The 20028-nt window shown below is 43.4% G+C and overlaps 2 protein-coding genes across 10 annotated transcripts in view; one reads left to right on the top strand and one right to left on the bottom strand.

The window, feature by feature from the left end:
* Nucleotides 1-7204, top strand: part of LOC149313418 (intersectin-2-like) — a 116012-nt gene extending 108808 nt beyond the window's left edge. For 3 of the 5 annotated variants that reach the window (XM_089519078.1, XM_089519075.1, XM_089519077.1), the window contains 3 exons: nt 2996-3079; nt 3610-3783; nt 4703-7203. In XM_089519078.1, the coding sequence (XP_089375204.1) occupies nt 2996-3079; nt 3610-3783; nt 4703-4860 (416 nt within the window). In that variant the 3' untranslated portion in view covers nt 4861-7203. Of the gene's footprint in view, nt 1-2995; nt 3080-3609; nt 3784-4702 lie in introns of all 5 variants that reach the window. The other 2 variants (XM_089519079.1, XM_089519080.1) reach the window with 2 other exon arrangements.
* Nucleotides 7205-8664: 1460 nt separating this feature from the next.
* The window catches only part of LOC149313417 (protein FAM228B-like), a 42447-nt gene continuing 31083 nt past the window's right edge, over nt 8665-20028 (bottom strand). For 2 of the 5 annotated variants that reach the window (XM_089519070.1, XM_089519072.1), the window contains 3 exons: nt 16567-16654; nt 16056-16200; nt 8667-8848 (listed from right to left, as the gene is read on the bottom strand). In XM_089519070.1, the coding sequence (XP_089375196.1) occupies nt 8710-8848; nt 16056-16200; nt 16567-16654 (372 nt within the window). In that variant the 3' untranslated portion in view covers nt 8667-8709. Of the gene's footprint in view, nt 8849-12567; nt 12670-16055; nt 16201-16566; nt 16655-20028 lie in introns of all 5 variants that reach the window. The other 3 variants (XM_089519071.1, XM_089519074.1, XM_089519073.1) reach the window with 3 other exon arrangements.

The following is a 20028-nucleotide window of genomic DNA, read 5'->3' as shown; positions in this document are numbered from 1 at the left end:
TAACTTCATTGTTAAAGCTAAGAAATCTGAGTTACCTCCTAAGCTGGAGCCAGAAATTCCAGATTTAAGTCTCTGAACATATCTGCATGTGGCCATGTTGGGAACAGAGGTTCCAAAGCAAGGAGCAGAGCTGAGCCCCACAGCCTCTTTAGGCAACCAGAGCAGCCAAAGGAAGCTGTGACCCAGGCACATGAAGTGATTGACAAGACTAATGTAAACAGTAAAAGGGAGGCAGAGGAGCTTTGGAAGAACACAGAAACACAGCCTTCACTCCTAACCTATTTAAAGGCTATTACAACAGAAAATCCAATGTTTATGCAGCAAATATCACAGGTTCAGCTGCAGTCATCTAATTCACCAATTGAAAACAGCTTAAATTTACATGACTTCATTAGAGAGTGAGCATGCAAATAAATTAAGAGCATTTTAATCCAAAAATACAACACATATAGGAACTGGGGGAGGATCAATCTAGTGTTAAACAGGTTAACCAGCCCCTCCATTTGAACCAATAAAACAGGCATCATTAAGATTGCTAACATTTACAGATGTTTTTCTAATAGCCACTACATTGGCAAGAAAAGTGTCAGAGTTAGCAGTGCTATCAGTACAGTTAAACAAAGGACGTCATCAGTCCATACAGTTACCAAATTTCTCTCCAAATCCCACACATCTATTACAGAAGAAATGGCACGCTTTGGATGTGTGCTATAAAGAAATACATTAGCAGGATGAGACAAATATGTATATTTCTTTGCTATGATCTAGCTAAGGTGCTAAGACCTCAAAATGTTTGGTTACATGGCAGCTTACGCAGTTTCAGTATCGCTGGAAGATACATGCAATTATGCAGGGTGGAAGGAACCATCCATGTTCATGAGGTATTGTCAAATAAGTAAGTTTAAGTCAGCATAAGCAGCCTTTGGACAGACTGTCCTCCAATCTATAACATAGGTTAATAGCAGCTGCACCCATCCAGTTGATGGAGGGCTTGGGTACATTCCAACAGTATGTAGATTGCTCCACCATACCATTCAAAGAACATGGGGTTCATATTTACTATGGATGTTCATTCTTGGATGTCCTTGAGGAGCAATCCATCCCCTCCCGGAAATAGGATTGCAAAGTAAAAATAAGAAACAAATAAACAACTGATAGGTGGATTGGACAGGCTTTGTCATGAAACTGGCAGGAAGGGGAGCAGTCAACGGTAGTGTCAGAAAAAATCTTTGGATTTAAGACCCCTGCGTTGCCGTATGACATGCAGGAATAACACAAAAGTACAGTATGTGGATTGTTTCTCTGGGCCATCCAAGAATGAACACTCAAGGTAAGTACCAACCCTACATTTTCTGGCATGTTAGGGAGTGCTTGTTCTTGCCGAGTTCTCTTTTTTCTCCTCTTAATGTAGAAAAAAATGTGGATTATATAATACAAGGATATCAGTGAAACTGAAAAAAGGACTGTATGGCGGGATACAGACGGGCAAAAAGGGATGTATTCATGACGTCATGAAGGTAGAGCCTTCAGACGGGCCTTACCTGAATGCCGCCATGAAAACGCCCCCCGCACGCCCCAAGCGGGAAGAAGCGGCATTAGAAAGGTGCTGCTTTTCTCCGCTTCTTTTCCGTTTGATGCGCAGCTGCGCAGCTCCGTCTGTAAGCTGCTGCACCGGTACGCCAGAATTGCTACGCCGCTAATTTAAGTTGCCCATTTAAAAGCTCCGAGTCAGCTGCGTCGCATAATGAGTCGGGGTCCTGGAACATGCGCAGTTTGCAGTCAGGCTTTAATTGCAGCGTCAGCTGCCATGCAGGTGTGGAAGCTGCAGCACAGCTGCAGCGCATTTTAAGACTCCTAACCCTAACCCTAACCCTAACCCTAACCCTAGAGCAACATGTACGCATGCGCTGCTTGGAAAGTTTGGACTTTAAAGTGAGCCCCTACACACATTCCTGTGCCATTTTCACCTAACAATAAAAACCACTAAAACTGTAAATATTTACATATATACAAGGGAGGTGATGGGGGATGGCAGGGGGACAGCGGTGGCAGCGGCGACAGCTGTGGCTGTGCATTGCAGATTCAGCAGGAGCGCGGGGACCAAAGGAGAGGAGGCATCCATGATGCTGGTGACACTGGCAAAGTGCAAGAGGACAAGGATGCCAACACCAGCTGATCACCAGCTGGCAGGAGACCACCATTGTTCTTGGGCAGAGCGGGGGGAAAAGTTTTAAAGGGGCTTGGGCACTTTAAATGTGCACATAGGCTTTCTGCCGCCGCTGCAGCTGCGCATCCGCCAGCTGGCAAAAGAAAAAAAAAGCCCCATTTTTGGCCGCCCATGAGGAAGCTGCCTCTCTCTTTGCAGCGTCCTCCGAGGCGGCGGTTTGGAAACTGCAGGTCAGAAACGGCCGCAGGTGAGGCGTCTTCACTGCCCCCCATGTGGAAGCCCCATCTCCTGAGCCACGCCCCCGGGGTGGGCGATCTGGAGGCTCGGTATTCATCAGAATACACCTCCAAGACGTCTTCCCCTGCCCGTTTGTGTTTGCCTATGTGTTTGTAAGCTAGGTCATCAGTTCTATCGAGCTCTATAAATTGAACTTGACAACCTGTTTATTCCGGGATAGACTTCTTGAGACATTAGAGAAGTAACTCCCAAACTTTGATCCTCCAGATGTTTTGGACTTGTGTCTTTGTGTGTCTTTGGGGCCAATTACACTTACATTTTTTACATGGAGAGATTCACATCTGTGAATCGGTTCAAAATAGATTCATCATTCCCACTTCGTTTTAAGGCAGTGAATCTCTCCATGGCATTTAAATCCGGACTGAAGTTCCCATTTGCCACCATTCCGGATCAAAATGGAGGCACCTGCATTTTCTGAATGGTGGCTGAGCGATCCTCAATTTCAAATCTGTGACTTAACCTGCATATTCTTCTATTAGCTTCAGTTTTTGTTCCAAGCATTTAATTAGTTCCAACATTCTTCTTTTTCAGCTCGAACACAGAAGAGTTCAGGAATAGGACGTTTGATGGTGCATGTGATTGAAGCAACTGAGTTAAAAGCATGTAAATCTAATGGTAATAATTTTGAAATGGATCTTTTTTATATTTGGCAAAATAATTTAATTTGAACTAGCTTATGTATACAGACTACACTGTTATAAATAGCAATTGCCAATAACAAATGTATGGAGAAAAAATAATGTACAATCTGCCCTCCCCATACGTGGGGATCGATTCCAGACCCACCAACCCACCCGCGTATGGGGAAAAGAGCGTATGCTCAATCGCCATAGAAAATAATGGGGTGTGTGCTCATGGCGGCACTTCTACGCACCCCATTACATTTGCCTGGGCTTGCCTTCTGCATAAGCTCAAAGCCGTGGAAAGCAAGCCCACCTATGGGGAAAGTTGACTATACATCCATGCAATTGACAAAATATTTTGCACTGTACTGTGAACAGACTGAGGGTAGGGTCAGCACCATGTAAACTAAATGTTAAAAAAGGAACTGGTGAAAAGTGAACACTTTTTCTGATAGGTTGATTTGTCTATATTCTCTTTTTTTTAAAAAAAATCATGCCTGCATTTCCCTGTTTTGTGTTAAGGAAAAAGCAATCCATACTGTGAAATCAGCATGGGATCACAATGCTATACTACAAGAACACTGCCAGATACTTTGAACCCAAAGTGGAACTTTAACTGCCAATTCTTCATCAAGGATCTTTATCAAGATGTGCTGTGTATCACCATGTTTGACAGGGATCAGTTCTCGCCTGATGGTATGTGCTGCATTTTGTCTGTGATGGTGATGATTATCACTCTTTGTCCCAGGTTGATGACTGGAAATCGGTAGAGTGTACTTAGGGACACAGCAAAAATCTACCAATTCCAACTGTCCATTTTGGGATAAAATGGAGACATAGATTGGCAGTCCCGTACAGTATTTCTTGTCTTCATCAGTGTAATCTTTCAAACTGGAATTGTAACACTGACATTGACAGTAGCAAGTGAAGATTTCTGCTCTGTATACAACCAAATGTGTATTATTTCCTTTGGTCAAGAAAAAACATCATGTTTTAAAGAGAGGTTGGATGGGCATCTTTCAGAAGTGTTATAACTGTGGATTCCTGTATGGCAGGGATTTGGACCTGATTTGGTGATCTGTTCCCTTCCCACTTTAATTGTGCCTTTCCATTGATGTTAATGGGAGAGAGCATAGCTGTTCCCCCCATTCTAGGGGGTGTGCTGACGGCATGAGAGGGCTTTGGATTCTCTAGATCCCCAACATTTTTCAAAACACGGATTGATCTGCTGTTTTTGCCTCTGTCAGTCTTAGGGAAGGGGTCCACCGTCAGAGAGATAAGCTGAGGAAGGTGTGCCTTGGGATCTGCCCTCTGAGACTGGATCTCTCCTTCCAAGGCAGGCCTCTATTCCCTGTCTCTGAGGGTGACTGCTAAAAAAATCTTATTCAGCTAAGCACTATTGAACTCAATGGGAGTTATCTGTAATCAGGCAGTGTAGGGCTGGAATCCTGTTGGCTAGCCCGTTAGAATAGACCCATTCAGTGAATTGTTGAATGGCAAGTCAACACATAGGTGAATCCCATTGATTCAATGGGTGCACTTTAGGTAAATTAGAAACAGAATTCAGACCAATGACTACTAGTAATTTAACCCATGGTTTTCCTTTGTTAAATAGATTTCTTGGGTCGCACCGAAGTTCCAGTAGCCAAAATCAGAACAGAGCAAGAAAGCAAGGGTCCTACAACGAAACGTTTATTACTTCATGAGGTTCCAACTGGAGAGGTCTGGGTGCGCTTTGACCTGCAGTTGTTTGATCAGAAAACTCTCCTTTGAACTAAAAACCTTTAGTTTTGTTTTGTAACTATTAGATCTAACAAAGAGGCCAGACTGCTCTCATTGCAGTGGAAAATGTTCTACTATCAGGCAGTCATCTGAGTGTGATTCTTGTCACAAAATCACTTTGCTTGGTCACTTGTCTAGCATTTCTTTGCTGTGCATCTTCCTGTCAGTGACAAACTATGCAATGTAAAATGTACTGTATATATGTTAGTTTAGTACACTGCCTTTCCTCATTGATGCTGAAATTTTTGAACACAGATGCCAATGTTTTCAATTTCAGATCTGCTAAAAGTACTAGGAACCTGCTGTTTAAAATGTTTTAAGCGTTACTGTTTTGATTACTGGAGAATAATTTTACTCAGGGCTAGAATAATTTCCTCTGCAGCCTGGAAAAAAGAAATAATCTGCTTGACTGTGATCTCAGGATATTAATTGTATGGAACATATACTGAAATCTTAGCACTTTAGCATCTGTTAACTACTACTGTGTTCATTTTAGAAAGGTAAACTTCAGTTCTTTATGGAGAACTGATAGAAAAGGTTACAGCAGGAAGGCTAATCCTGCAGGTGAGTTGGGATGCTCCACATTTCCAAAGTCCTGTGGGCTCTTGCCAGAAGGGAAGGAAAAAGCTTTGCTTACCCTCCCTCCAAATGTTTTCAGACCAGTACAGGGCTGATCTGTGTTCCCCAAGTTGGGGGTGTAGTTTGGGGCTGAGTAGGCCCCAGAGCTTCATAAATTCCATCCACAGGATCCCCCTGATCTTCTTCATCATCATCAGAAGGGTGCAGATGTTTCCTGAGGGTCTTGGGGGGTGTTCAAGGTCCCATCTCACTGCCTCCCTCTGGCCTCAGAGAGGGAGATCCAATTTTACCTCTGTCCCTGCTGGAACACTGTCCCAACTTTAAGCTTCCCCCCCCCCCCAATTTTTTTTATCTATTTTATAACCATTTTCTGATTATGAAAAGGAGTAACTAGGTGGTGTTGACTTTAAATAGGATGACGTGTCCTGCTATAATGTGGATATTTTTCACATTATTCCCATATTTTTTCACATTATTTGTAAAAAAATCTGTAAAAAAAATCTAGGGTTTTCTTTAAAATGTGCACCTTTAAAACCTTCCATAGGCGAAGGCCCCTTAATATAGAAAGTAAGTTGCACTTAAGTCTGTATAGCAGATTAGATAAGCTTATTAATATAATTGTTTAAAGATCCATATAGAAAGAAAATGATTTTCTAAAGGGTATTTTATTATGCTGAATAAAAAAAATTGTATGTAAAAGCTAAAGCAAAAGCAAGACGATCAAAATATAAATCATGTTTGTTTGTTACCAGCATTTCTCATGAGATCATACAGGACTGAATGTTCAACAAGCCAGGGCTTCCTCTTAAAGCCAAAACATCAGTCAGAAACGCCTGTGGCAAAACCCCTGCTAAAAGACCATGTAATGCAGCTACTGGTTATTTTATGTGCAGTTTCTTAAAAAAACAACACTGGGTTTGGGTTTTAAGAGATGCCAAAAATATATGCATCTTTTCACTTATTTCTCTGATATTAAGTGTTGCTTTTAACTTAAAACAGCAAGTTGAGTTGTATCCCTTAAGCGCTATTTTGCCTAATATGTTTTTACAGAATTGCAGTTTGCAAACCCAACTGAGAGAGGGGATGTGTGTTGTGTGATTCATGTTTCAAATACTGCTTTTAAATGATTTTTGTTTTTAATCAGAATGATATCCTGTGTTCTCTGAACTGGCCACATTCTTGGTAAAAAAAAATGACAATAACACGGTTTCATGTTTATAGTTGAGGCAAGTGTCAGTATGGAATCTCAGTAATACTTTAAATTACATTGAGCCCTCGTTATCTACTGGGGTTTGGTTCTAGGATCCCCTGTGGATAGTAAAATCCTTGGAAGTTCAAGTCTCATTATATACAATGGTGTTGCAAAATGGGGTCCTGTATATAAAACAACAAAATCAAGGTTTGCTTTTGGGAATTTTGTAGGGAGTGGGTGGTTGAATGCGTGGATATAGAGGCTTGATGATAATTTATTTTTACAGTAAGAACTGAGTTGCTTAAATTTGTAAATGTTAAAGGCGTTCGGTGCTATTGTTCTCACAAGATACAGTGGACCCTTGTTATACGCGGGGGTTTGGTTCCAAGATTCCCTGTGGATAACAAAATCTGTGGATGCTCAAGGACCATAATGACATAACAAATTGTGTCCCTTATATAAAATGGAAAATCAAGGTTTAAATTTGAAATTTATACTTTTTTGGAACATTTTCAAACTTTAGATGCTTGAATTTGTGGATAAAAAATCCGTGGATAAGAAGGGCCGACTGTACCATTAATCATTTAAACTCGTGTGTGTGTGTGTGTGTGTGTGTGTGTGTGTGTGTGTGCTTAGTCATCTGCGGGGGGAGGGGGGATCTGGTTTGTAGAGAAAGCAAGCATCACTGCACAGGCCAGAGTAAACATAAATAATTTCATAATTACTGAAGTAATTAGAATTGTGCATTTGCTATTCCTAATTGCAACTGGCATATTTATGAGCTAATTCTGGAGAACGACAAAGTTTGCTATCAAAGGATCTACAGGATGTAGCCAAACTAGTATCTTCAGCTGTTCGTTTTAGGAACAGGGAGAAGTTACCTGCCTGAGAAACAATGCACAGCCATTATTGTTCATATAAAAAACAAAGTTCAGCATGTCCATTTCATTCTTAACTCAGGTCTCAGCCTTTGCTCTTAGCTATGTATTCCTTTACCATCCAGAATGCATGATAGCTACTCTGGCATTGTCATTATTGGTTGGACCACAGCTGCTACTAGTTCAGCTGTGGTATGTTCCACATTACTGCCAAGCTCTAATACTAACATTTGATCAAAAGTCAGATAACACATGTAAGCTTGAAAGGTTCATTTGCAAGCAGACTAATAGACAGGTTTTATTAATCACTCTGAATAGAAGGGAACATGTAGGACATCATAGTATTGAACAACTGACTTGGAAGTTCCTTTCATTTCTACCTATACCTTTCATTTCTATTTTTATTTCTAGCTGCTAAGCATTTCAATTTAAAATGAAAGTTCTTTACCTGGATAATTCAGCCTGGTCCTTGACACCCTCCTACACACTCTGTGACATGTTAGGAACTTGTTTTGACCACCATGACATTGATATCACTCTCTGATAAGAGGCCTGTGGTCTCTCAACAATAATACGGTAGTTAAAATAGATATATTAGGCTAACTGGATGAATGCACCAAGTATTTTATATACAAGCTTAGTTCTTGGCAGGGAGACATTATCCGAGAGCCAGGCTTAGACTTAAGATTAACCATTGTGTCCTGAGTTTTGCACAGAAGTACATAATACACACAGATTCAAACCTAAGTAGGGAGGATTCTCTTCTCTCATTATTCCAAACATTCCAGACGCAGATATTAAGATATTGTGGTCACAATTAGTAACTTTCTAGATTAACAAGGCTTCTTCAAAAATGAACCAATACCCGTTTAGAGCTTGGTTGTTTACTTTTGTTGGTGTGGATAGATTTGTGATATCCTTTGCCTGAATTCAAAGGGAAAGTGACTGCCTATCCATTTGAATACTCACACTACCGCCACCAAGAAGCTGATAAACTTACAAAATAGCTTTGTACAAATGTTTACCAAGTATTTCACTCTTCTGTTCTGGATGGCAAAACCTGAGGATCTATTGTTTTTTCAAAATATGTATTGTAACTGACTCACATTACCCACATTCATATAATTTTATACCTTATACAAAGAATCCAGGTCAAAGACATAATTAGGAAGCAGATTTTATTGGTGATTTTCAAATTGATGAACTGGATGTAGGAGCAGCATCTGGTTTCCTGGCACAGGTGCGTCTCTTGTTTGCTGAAGAGCAGGATGTGTCAGCCCAGCTTCTGAAATCCATAGTACTTTCATTTCTAGTTGGGAGCATTTTTCGCCTTTTGAAGAGAATGACAACCAGATGGTTAATGCTGCCTACTAATGTCAGGCATCAGTGAGGCACAAATTGCATATTGTATTGTGTTGACACTGTTTAATACTAAAAATTAAAAAACCAAAATGACAACTGGTTGATATAACAACATTAGTTTTGACTTCCCATTATATATATAAAAAAGCCTTATTCACTTTTCATTTTTGAAGTATTGTAAAATAAGATACGGTACAAAACACTTAGGGGGTGCCTGAGTTAGAGAAATCCTCTCCAGCAGAATGTTTCCACCTTGATTAAAAAGTATGAAGCTGGGTCCAGACTAATGTCTGCAGTGAACCAGAGGGTAGATTTCTCTCAAGGGTCTTGGCTGTCCTTGTTGGGTAGATCCCCCCCCCTTTTTTTTTTTTTTTTGTTGTTGTTCTTGTTCACTGTTCCTCTTCACTTCCTTAGCTTTCATATATACAAAAAAGATACTGTACTAAAAAAAAAGAATGCAGACCACACATCTTCTCTAAAGGCCAATTCAAAGAATCTGCTCCTGCCATACTTCTGCTTTGTCCCGCAGGGTGGACATTTCAAGGACAGGATCTACATTCTCTAGCAACTTACCAAGGTAATCCCCTTGCCCCTCACAAGCAGGAAAGGCCAGAATCATGTGGTTTTAAGCGAAAACTACCATCTTTAAACTGGATCAGGTGATCTTTTCTCTAAAATGAGTGGCACATGCTGGAATTCAGCAGGGCTTGGCATAGCATAGTTTTGCCTGTGGGCCTATGACTGTGCTGAGCTATGTACTACCACCACTCCCTAACACTGTGCAGATTCTGAATCATCCTGGTGCATACCCCAGTACAGCTGGGGTCCTCTGGAAATCTCAGTGCTATGATCATTATTTAACATCTGGCTATGGGATATAGCCAGACACCTCTTCAATCCTGTCCACCACCACCACCACCACCACCACCACCCCCATGAGACAGAGCATGGCGGGGAGAACATTAGATGTTGTACTGTAAGTCAAGAGGGTCTTTTGCTGCTGTAGAGGGAAAAAGGAAATGTCCAACCTCATAGTGCCCAGAAAAGAATATAAGCAGGTGTAAGGAAGCTTAGGTATGCCTAGGTCCCTAACAGGATGCCAGTTAGAATCCATTTGGAATAATACACTCATTCAGAGCAAGAGCAGCCAGGCTGCAATACATTCCCTCCTTTCCTCTTTGTTAAAGAAAACCTTGCTTACCTATAATATTCACCTAGTAGGCAGGGATCTAATGGGAGAAAATCATGAAAAAAGAAATTTTCTTACTATATCTATGGTTCTAGGACTCACTCTAAATTAGGAAAAGTGAGGCAGACAATTTAATGTTAGAATCACAATTCTATTCACATTTCTTACAAGAGCATCAGAGCCTAGGTTGAAATATGCCTAGAATCACTTTTATTTCCATGCCTTGTTCTCAGACAAGTGCTACCTTTCTTGAAGGTGCTGTGCTTCCCACTCCGCTTGCCTTCAGACATCCCAACAGGTTGTGAAAAGACGTTTCTAATTGTACTTCACAGAAAATCTCAAATGTGAGCAGCATCTTTATTGTTAAACCTCTGGGACAGTAAGGTTATTCCCTGTCTTCAAAGCCAAATTCAAGTTCTACATGTGAAAATCATTACAGTTTCCTGTTTCAGGTGATCACCTTCCAGTGCAAGTATGCAGGAAAGCTTGCAAACCATGGATTTTCAATGAGGCATATCCCAAGCCTCAATGAGGCTTCTGAGAGATTTGCTTTATAGGACTATTAGTTGGGACCAGGAACAAAAAATTCATAAGGCCATTCCCCAACATTTCCTCAAGACCTCCCAAAAATCCCACCGTATCTCAAATGTAGTATAAGCCCATTTCTGACATGAATTTCCCAATGGATATTAGACTAATATTTAAGTAATCTGACAATTGTTTTATTTGCTGGCACCATGTAACTTGGATGTCTGGGCAGTCTTAAAGATAGATAAAAATATTGCCATGACAGAGCTTCTGCTGAAAACTTTGTATTTTGAAGGGTGGATTGGATCGTGCATTGCTCCTCTATCTAACAATAATCCCTTTGAATATAAAATCAAAATGCCAGGAAGAAGGCTGGAGACCAGGGGAAACCAGGATAACTGTCAGGGGTTAGAAGGCCACATGGCCCTGACACCACTACCCCAAAATGCAGAAATTTTGTTTGGGACTCCCCCAATGTGCCAATTTTAAGGTCAGGCAACCTTCTGGTCACATCCTGTTGGAAAAAAGACCTTCTAGGCCAACAGAGGCTTAAGGGTGCAAAAATTGTAACAAAAATGCCTCTCAAACCCACGGGAGGTGTTTGGGAGCAGTCGCTAAAAAAAGATTAGGGAGCCTTGGAGATTGCATACAGGTCCTGGACTAGACTTTCCCCATTCCTGCTGTACGCTAACCTTTTCTCCAATAAACATATTCAGGGGTAGCTGTGTTAGCCATGTAATAAAATAAAACAAAATACAAAATCCACAAAACAGTGATCCCTTTATTGGCAAACCAAAGCTTTTGAAATTTGCTTGGGTTATCAGGCAGAAGTGTTAGTCATACATGATAGGAAAAATGATGATATTAGAATCACAGGCCTACATTTTGTCTCAGGTGTTACTTTTGTTGTTAGATAAGATGGTCTGGAGAGATCGCCCCTTCTTAACCATGTGGGGAACAAGGACAAAGGGCAATTAAATACAGGTAATAAAATTTAATTTCCCGCGCAATTCGCCACTAATTGCTCAAGCAAGTAAAATTATGCTTAAAACACTGCAACACATTCTAATCACATATATAGAGAGAAATCCCAGAAATCCTGCAAGCAGGATTCAGGAAAGGTAGAGGCACTACGGACCACATTGCAAACATACAATAGCTATTTGAGCGCACAAAAGAATTCAAAAAGAAAATCAGCATGTGCTTTACAGACTTTATTTATTTATTTATTTCATTGATTTATACACCACCTTTTCCCCACAATGGGATTCACTGGACTATAACAAAGACTATAACATCAAAAAACACGAAAAAGCACTGAAATGTTATGAAAGACTGAACTGCTACAATCTGTTTATAGGTGAGTCAGGGGATTTCTGCTCATGATTGAATACCTAGGTTGCAACCTTCAATAATGTAATATAAGAATCAGAGGAGAAGAGGCACATTTTGTAACACACTGTCTCCAAAGGCAATATTAGAAAGATCACAGACAGGATGAGAAATTCATCCATCCCCACACAATCCACACTGCATACCTATAACTCTAGTTCTCAGAGTGGTCATCTCTGAATTTACACAACTAGGATATTCTGTGTCTGTGCAGTGTATCCTTGGAACCTTCTAGAATATTTACATAAGCTTTTTGGCAGTAGCTTTACTCACCCACTGCTCTATCTCCCTCTATTCCCTCTCATTTGCCTCAGCTCCCAAGGAAGCTCTCTGACAGCATCACCAAACCATATATGCAGGACACATAAGGGGAGTATGGGTGGTTTTTTTGTGAATTCACAGATGACCACTCGAAGAACTAGTTATAGATAAGCAACCTATCCTCCTTCTTCATGGTCTCTGTGAATCACACAAATGAGTAGACTGACAAGCGTCAGTCAGTGGAGAAGGGAGTGTCATGACATCACGTATCATGTCAATGAAGCAAAACCTGTTTAATTAAGATCAGGAGAAAATACCTGAACTTGAACTTGAACTTGAAAGGCAGCAACATTCACTGAAACCCAGATGTCAGCACAGCCTTCCCAAAAGCTGCAGCGTTTCGTGGCTTGGTATCCAGCCTATAATGAGAGATGAAAGCCAATGGTTGGGACCAGACAGCAGCCTTGCAAACATCCTCCAATGGCACGCCGCTAAGAAAAGTAGAGGAAGCTGCTACTGCCCAGGTAGAGTGTGCACAAACCCGAGCAGGAGGATCCTTCCCTGAGAGTTCATATGTGAGGTGTATTGTGGCAACCACCCATTTTGAGAACTGCTGAGTGATGACAGCCAGTACCAACCTCCAATCCAAGTATCATACAAACAATACTGAGTACAACATGAATTCAAGGTTCTGTCCACACAGAAAGCAGGTGCACTCTTGACATCTAGAGAGTGTAAGGCCCACTTGGTATCCGAGATCAGTACAAAGGTAGGAAGCAAAATGTCCTGATTCACATGGAAAAAGGACACCCCCTTGGGCAAGAAAGTAATATCTGGCCAGATAATGGCCTTGTCCTTATGAAACCTAAGACAGTGCTTGTCAACACAAAGAACACAAAGCTCTCCAGCCTGTCTGGTAGAGGGAATGGCAACCAGGAAAGCAGTTTTCCAAGTGATCAACTAACGGTCAATCATAATCAAGAGTTCGAACGGCTTCCTAGACAGAAACGAAAGGACCAGTTTGAGGCTCCATGCCAGTTTTAGTACTGAAGCAGGGGAACAAAGGTTGTTGAACCCCTTGAGAAACTTCTTGATTAAAGAGTCCTTGAAGAAAGATGGGTGATCTTCAAACTGATAGTGAGCACATATGGCAGCAAGATATACCTTCAAAGAAGATAAGGAGAGACCTGCTTCTGCCAACGTCATCAGAAAGTCCAGCACATGAGGCACTCCAAACTGAGAAGGAGACAAGCCTTTTTCATTCAAAAAGACCTGAAATGTAATCCATTTTAGCTTGTATGACTTTTGAGTTGAGTTGTGGGCAGCTCATAAGACATCGTGTACAGAGTCAGGCAGAGTTTAGGGTCAAATCCACCAACCAACCAGACATAACATTTTGAGACCCGGGTGAAGGACCAACACTCATGTAGGGTGATGAGATCTGGATGCATCAGCAAGTGAACGCATTCCTTGCGCACCTGGTGTAAGAGAGGAGTGAACCACGGCTGCCTCAGCCACCATGGAGTGGTCAGGATGGCATCCATTCAATCCATCCTCATCTTTGCCATGACCTTGGTTATGAGTAGAAACAGAGGGAAAGTGTATACCAATTTTCCTGTCGAAAAAGAAGGAATTGCCTCAAAAGCTCCCAAGTTGGTTCCTGGAGCAGAATTGCAGACACTGATGGTTGAGGTCGCTCGCAAACAGGTCAATTTGTGGAGAACCCCATCGCTGGAACAGCATCTGTGTCACTTTGTTATTATTGTTATTAAGCTTTATTTATACAGCGCTGTAAAATTAAACAACACTGTACATACAATTTTTAATTTTCCCTGCCTTCAGGCTTACAATCTAAAAAGACATAACACAAAAGGAGAAGGGAATGTTTTTGGGGAAGGGGATCAAGTCCAGCATTTCTTCTTTCCCTCTGAGGCCTGGACCAAGGCAGATGGACTGGAGGGAGGGTTCTCCTTCTTAATCAAGGCCAGGCCCGATGGAGTTAGGCCTGCTGTTTCACTCCCTCCCAGTCCGGATGGTGTCAGATGGCATGGAGGGAGGGCTCTTCTACTTCAGGCTAGCCCTAATGCAGTTGGGCCTGCTTTTTCTCTACCTCCCAGGCTGGATGATGACAGTTGGCATGGAGGGAGGGCATACTTTTTAGCCTAGAGAAAAACCGAGTTCCTTTCCTCCAGGCCAGGGCTACCAAGATATGTGCAAACACATAGGACTTTTGGCATGCTCTCTAGGAAAAAGAGAGGGAAGGAAGGTCTCTCTTGCAGGAGCAAAATACAGAAATTAAGCGTGACTGGAGTCAACGGCAGTTACCCAAATCACCCAACCATTCAGCCACTGATTTAGTAGGACTACTCTGGTTGAGGTTGACTAACCTCCTGGATTCTCCCCTGCCCGTACCTCATATAAGGCAAGACCCCAGCTGGCTTCCCCATAAATCCCTTCCAATGGGGGGGGGGGGTTGCATGCAGCAGCACAAAGCCCCCCAATCTACTACCTCCACCAACATTCCCCTATTCACAATTCTGCCACTTTACCTCTTTCACCTGCCACCTCATCCCCTTCCAGAGTCAGTGAAGGGGAGGGGTATTTCTAATGGGGGCTGCATGAATCAGAACCAGTCCTTTTCAGCCATGGTAACTACTGGATGACTATTCCCCCATGCTATCAACATCTGGTGTCTCACTCACTCCCTCATCATCTCCCCAAATGTTGCACCTCTCATCTCTTTGCTCACTAAAGCAAAAGTGTGAAGGGAAGGTGTGTCCTCCCTCGTAAAAGGTCTTCTTCCCCATGTGGGTCCTTTGACGTGAATTTAGACTTCCACTGTGACTGAAGCTCTTTCTACATTCCATGCATTTGTATGGCTTCTCCCCCATGTGGGTCCTTTGATGTGAATTTAGACTTCCACTCTCACTGAAGCTCTTTCCACATTTCATGCATCTATAGGGCTTCTACCCTGTGTGGGTCCTTTGATGTGTATTAAGATTTCCTCTCTAACTGAAGCTGTTTCCACATTCCATGCATTTATAGGGCTTCTCCCCCGTGTTGGTCGTTGGATGTGAGTTTAGACTTCCACTCTGACTGAAGCTCTTTCCACATTCCATGCATTTATATGGCTTCTCCCCTGTGTGGGTCCTTTGATGTAAGTTTAGATTTCAACTCTAGCAGAAGCTCTTTCCACATTCGATGCACTTATTTGGCTTCTCCCCTCTATGGGTCCTTTGATGGGGATGCAGATGTCCACTATGTGAATTCTGCAATTTGGGGGCAGGGCGGGAACTTGGGCTCCATTCCAGCCTCCTCAAAGTCTCCTCAGACCAAGGAAGGAAGGAAGGAGAGGAGGCCTGCCTTGGAGCCCCTTCTCTCCTGAATGCTCCCCTCAAAAGCCTTCAGCTGAAGAAGAGGAAGAAGCAACTTGTGGCATGAATCCTTTAGGAAGGAGCATCCATTTGTGACATGACTCCGACAACTGACTGAGCTTGTCTGCCAAGTCATTGTCTTCCCCCAGCAGGTGGACTGATACACTGATTCTACTAGACAAAAGGGGAATTGTCAATCTGATCTTGGTTAAATATTGGGTTTAGACAAAAACTGAATGGGTTCATACAATTATGCTTCTGAACTTTAAGGGACAAACATTTCACAACTTCAGCTATCATCAGTATACCCTTTTTCATGGAATGGACAGGAAAGCTGGCACTCATTTGTTCCATGAAAGCCACACAAAATCAGCTCCTCTGAGAAACCACATGAACGAGAAACTTTTTTAAAACAGCAAAACAAGTCTTACCGACTTCTCACACGAACCTCACTTTCCATATATCCAGGTGGAACTTTCTGCCAATCTACTGGACTCATAAGCTGTCGACTCAAAGGAAGAAGTGGCAGTTCAACTTTATGCAGTTCATTCATCTCTTTGGGAGAGAATATTCTTCCTGCAGGAAGTTGAAAACATGGAAACAGAATTATTTTCCTCCACTTGAATGGCTGCTCTGAAGATGAAGTAAACGCAGTAGCTAGTCCCAAATTCACTTCTCCAAGATATGTATCATCCACCATGCCACTGCCACTTGATAATATTTTGGGAAATACCCTTTTAAAAGCATGGTTTGCATGCTTCTGTTTCCTCATATTTTTACTCAGATCTGGTCAGATTAACCTGTAGTCTTGATGGAAAAGGGAAAAGAAAAGGTAAACAAAACAAAAGGCAATCGAAGGTTCCCAAACTATCAGATATTAATCCTGGGATACAGAATGCTTCACAAATGCAAATGTAGGAAGAAGTAAGCACTACAGAATACCTGTATCACACTGTTGGATAATGCCAGCCTCAAGGTATCTTCTTCTTATATCCTTTAACAAGGGATCATGTAAAAGTGGAACTGATACCTATTAAAACATAGCTAAGTTTATGCTTTTGCAATCAAAATCTCATCAAATCACTCAGCAATCTCAGATCCAACATATGGAAATGAATAAGATATTGTACTCCAAGGGCCAGAGAAATGTGCAGATCATTTTTAAAAGCTTCTGTGTGTCTTTCTGCTATACTGTACTGTGATTTGGGGAAGAGGTACTGCGGCAAGAGTGGAATAGCAGGTTTGAACTCAACCAAGCTGAGTATTTTTGATAATTTAATAACAAAATAAAGTCTGACTCAGGGTTTATAGCAACGTGTGTGGGAGGGGGGGCTGTTCTCCCATAGGAATTCTACTGTCCTATGACATTTCCTTCTATCTGCAAATTTCTAGCATTGCAGCAACTTAAAACATCAATGAGCCATTTAGATATATCATTCAGACATACAAAGAAAATGGGCAAAGTTACCATGGAAATGCTAACACAGAAAATATAAGATAGGTATGAATGGTTTTCCGTTTCTCACTTGGCAAGGCAGAGGACTTCCAGTCCATTTCCACTGTCCTAAATAAACAAGGGATAACAGCCAGCAAAAGAGGGGTGGGGTGGGTGGATAACAGCTTAGTCAGGTCAAATTGAAGTTCCATGCCGAACAGCTGTTTTTGCAAATCACCCTGAGGCTCAGCAGACAGAATGTCTCAAAAGGGGGGGGGGGGACTGTTGTGCTGACTTCTGTCAGGAGATTACATTCAGCAAGCCTTATAATAATAATAATAACAACAACAACAATAATAAAATTTCTTCTTTGTGGTCTCTGCGAATCATACAAATGGGTTGTACTGCATCTGCGCAGTACCTTTCGGAAACGTCTAGAATCACTAGGCAAAGTACACTTTGCAACATATAGAAACTTTTTGGCGGTAGCTCCACCCATCCCTTATAAAGCCCCTGGTTTCCCGCTCTTTCCCTAGTTCCTTTTTTCCGCTGCATTTCCTGCCTTAGGGAACTTCGCTCTTTAGATCTCAGATCCAGAATCACTATACTGACCACGGACTGTGTTTTTGACCATTCTATTCTTGACCCCTTGGCCTGGTATTCTTCTCGATACGGCTCGAACCTCGGACTCCTTCTGACCACGCTCCCGCTTGACCCTCAGGTTCGGCAATCCTCGATACATTACCGACCTCGGACTCTCTTGACCACAACGTGTAAGCCGCTATGCCCCCGGTTCCCTTTAAAAAGTGCTCTGTTTGTGGGGGCAAAATTCCCAGACAAGACCCGCATTCTGCCTGTCTTCTTTGCTTGGGGGAGACTCATAATCCAGCGGCCCGTGCCCTTTGTAAAACCCTCACCCCACAAGCAAGAAAGAATCGGGAGACGCGCCTGAAGGCAGCGATATACAACAAGGTCTTCACTGCAGGTGCGATATCCTCTTCTGCCGGGGCATCTTCAACCGGGTGACTCCTTCGGCCATACCAGCCGTCGTCGACTTGTCGACCCAATCCCTTTCTACGGAACCCACTCCTCAGTCTGGCTTGGCAGAGCCCGCACCGACACTGCAGGATAAGGAAACCGGCCCCGAGAGGCCCTCAGAGGAGGTGTCTCGTACCTCCAAGAAGGACAAGCGGAAGAAGGGCTCTGGCCCCAAGGACTCGAGCTCCCAGAAGGGTTCTGCCTCGAGATCCTCTTCTGCGAAGGTCTCGGCCTCGACAGGCACTGCACCTTCGGTGCCAAAGAGAATCCACACCCTCTCGCCTGAGGACCAGCATTCAACCTCCAAGCGCCACTACACCGACCGACAAGAGCCCCACTCCGCTTCTAAGCGTAGAGATTCTTCTTGGGACCGGTTGACTTCCGAGCAGATGCCCTCGGCTCCGCGCTCTGCCTCCAAGAGTTCTGCTACCAAGGACCCTGTCAAGGACCCTGAGAGCCGCTCCGAGCCCCGTCGGTCCCTAACCTCCCCGACTTGATGATCTCCACTCAGGAAGCAACCTCTTCCCACATTCCGGCATCTGACTGATGACACCATCGAGCCGCTGTCTGATCTGACCTCCCCGGCCAGCTCCTGCGATTACCGTCAGTCCACGACTCCAATGCCCAAGACTGTTGTTCATCGGGCCCAGATTCACCATGTTGCTTCTCCGTCTCTACATCAGGAACCAGAACCAGACTATTTTTATGACAGCGAGACTGACAGATATTATATGGCTGTCTCGCATGATTCCATCAGGTCTTGTTTTGGCTTACCGTCGACTTCGGAGCCACACAAGTCCAGCAAGTCGTCCGTGTCTCCCAAGCCCCGGACCACCATTCCCACGGCTGTCCAGGATATTGAGGTCGGGATGGGTCTCGACGTCGTAGACCTATTAGACTCAGACGGTGAGGGGTCACTCCATGCCCGACACCATTCTCGACGTGAGTTGGAGTCCTCCACCGATATGGATTACCATCAGGACTTTGCCCAACCAGGTGCAGTCTCTCCGTCCGATGACGTTCGCACCTTCGCAGAGCATGTGATAAAGATGGGCAACACTCTCGAGATCCAGATATCCCAGACGGAGGAAGAGGCTTCGGATCCGATTGAGAAGCGGATTCATGGCAAGCTGCCCACCCCTCCCGCGATCCCTCTGCTCCCTTCCCTGGAAAAGTTGGCCAGGCGCTCTTGGGAGGCCCCGGCTTCGACTTCATCTAATAACAGGAAGATCGAGTCCCTTTATAGGATTGTGCCTAACAATCCCTCATGGCTATTTGGACACCCGAGACAAAACTCCGCGATAGTGGAGGGCTCCCAACGCACCTCCACCCCCAAGGCCTCTTCAATGCCATCCGACAGAGAAGCCAAGAAGGGGGATGCCCTAGCTAAAAAAGCTTATTTTTCTTCTGCCCTGGGGATCAGAGTTGCCAACTATAATGCCTGTATGGGCGCCTACATACAATGGCTTATGGAAAAAATCTCCCCTCTGATACCAGACCTCCCAGACGAGTCGCAGGGCACTCTCCCAGAGATTCGGGATGAAGCGCACTCCATTGGCAGTTGGCTCATCACATCAGCCAGACATTCGACTGACTGTGCCGCCAAATCCATGGCTGCAGCAATAGCCCTCCGGAGGCACGCATGGCTGAGATCTTCGGACCTCAACCAAAGCGCCCATTCCACCATCGAAGAGATGCCCTTCGAAGAGGCCGGCCTCTTTCATCGCGAGACAGATGAAAAACTTAATTTCAAATACCAGATGAAGACTGCGGCGAAGAAGCTTGGTATGTCAACCTCTCCCCATGCTTCTTCTCGTAGGAGATTCACCAGGCTCCGGCAATGGTATGGCCAGTACCGCCTCCAGCCTGGAGTCTGGATGCGGTACTGGGGGCCTTGCAGTCCAAGTCCTTTGAACCCTTAGCCACCACGG

This window comes from Sceloporus occidentalis, unplaced genomic scaffold (genome assembly GCF_023333645.1).
Source record: "Sceloporus occidentalis isolate IW3139 unplaced genomic scaffold, rSceOcc1.0.p SCAF_4, whole genome shotgun sequence".
Classification (NCBI taxonomy): Eukaryota; Metazoa; Chordata; class Lepidosauria; order Squamata; family Phrynosomatidae; genus Sceloporus; species Sceloporus occidentalis.
Note: the sequence above shows the minus strand (reverse complement) of the source record. Positions and strands in the feature narration are given on the sequence as shown.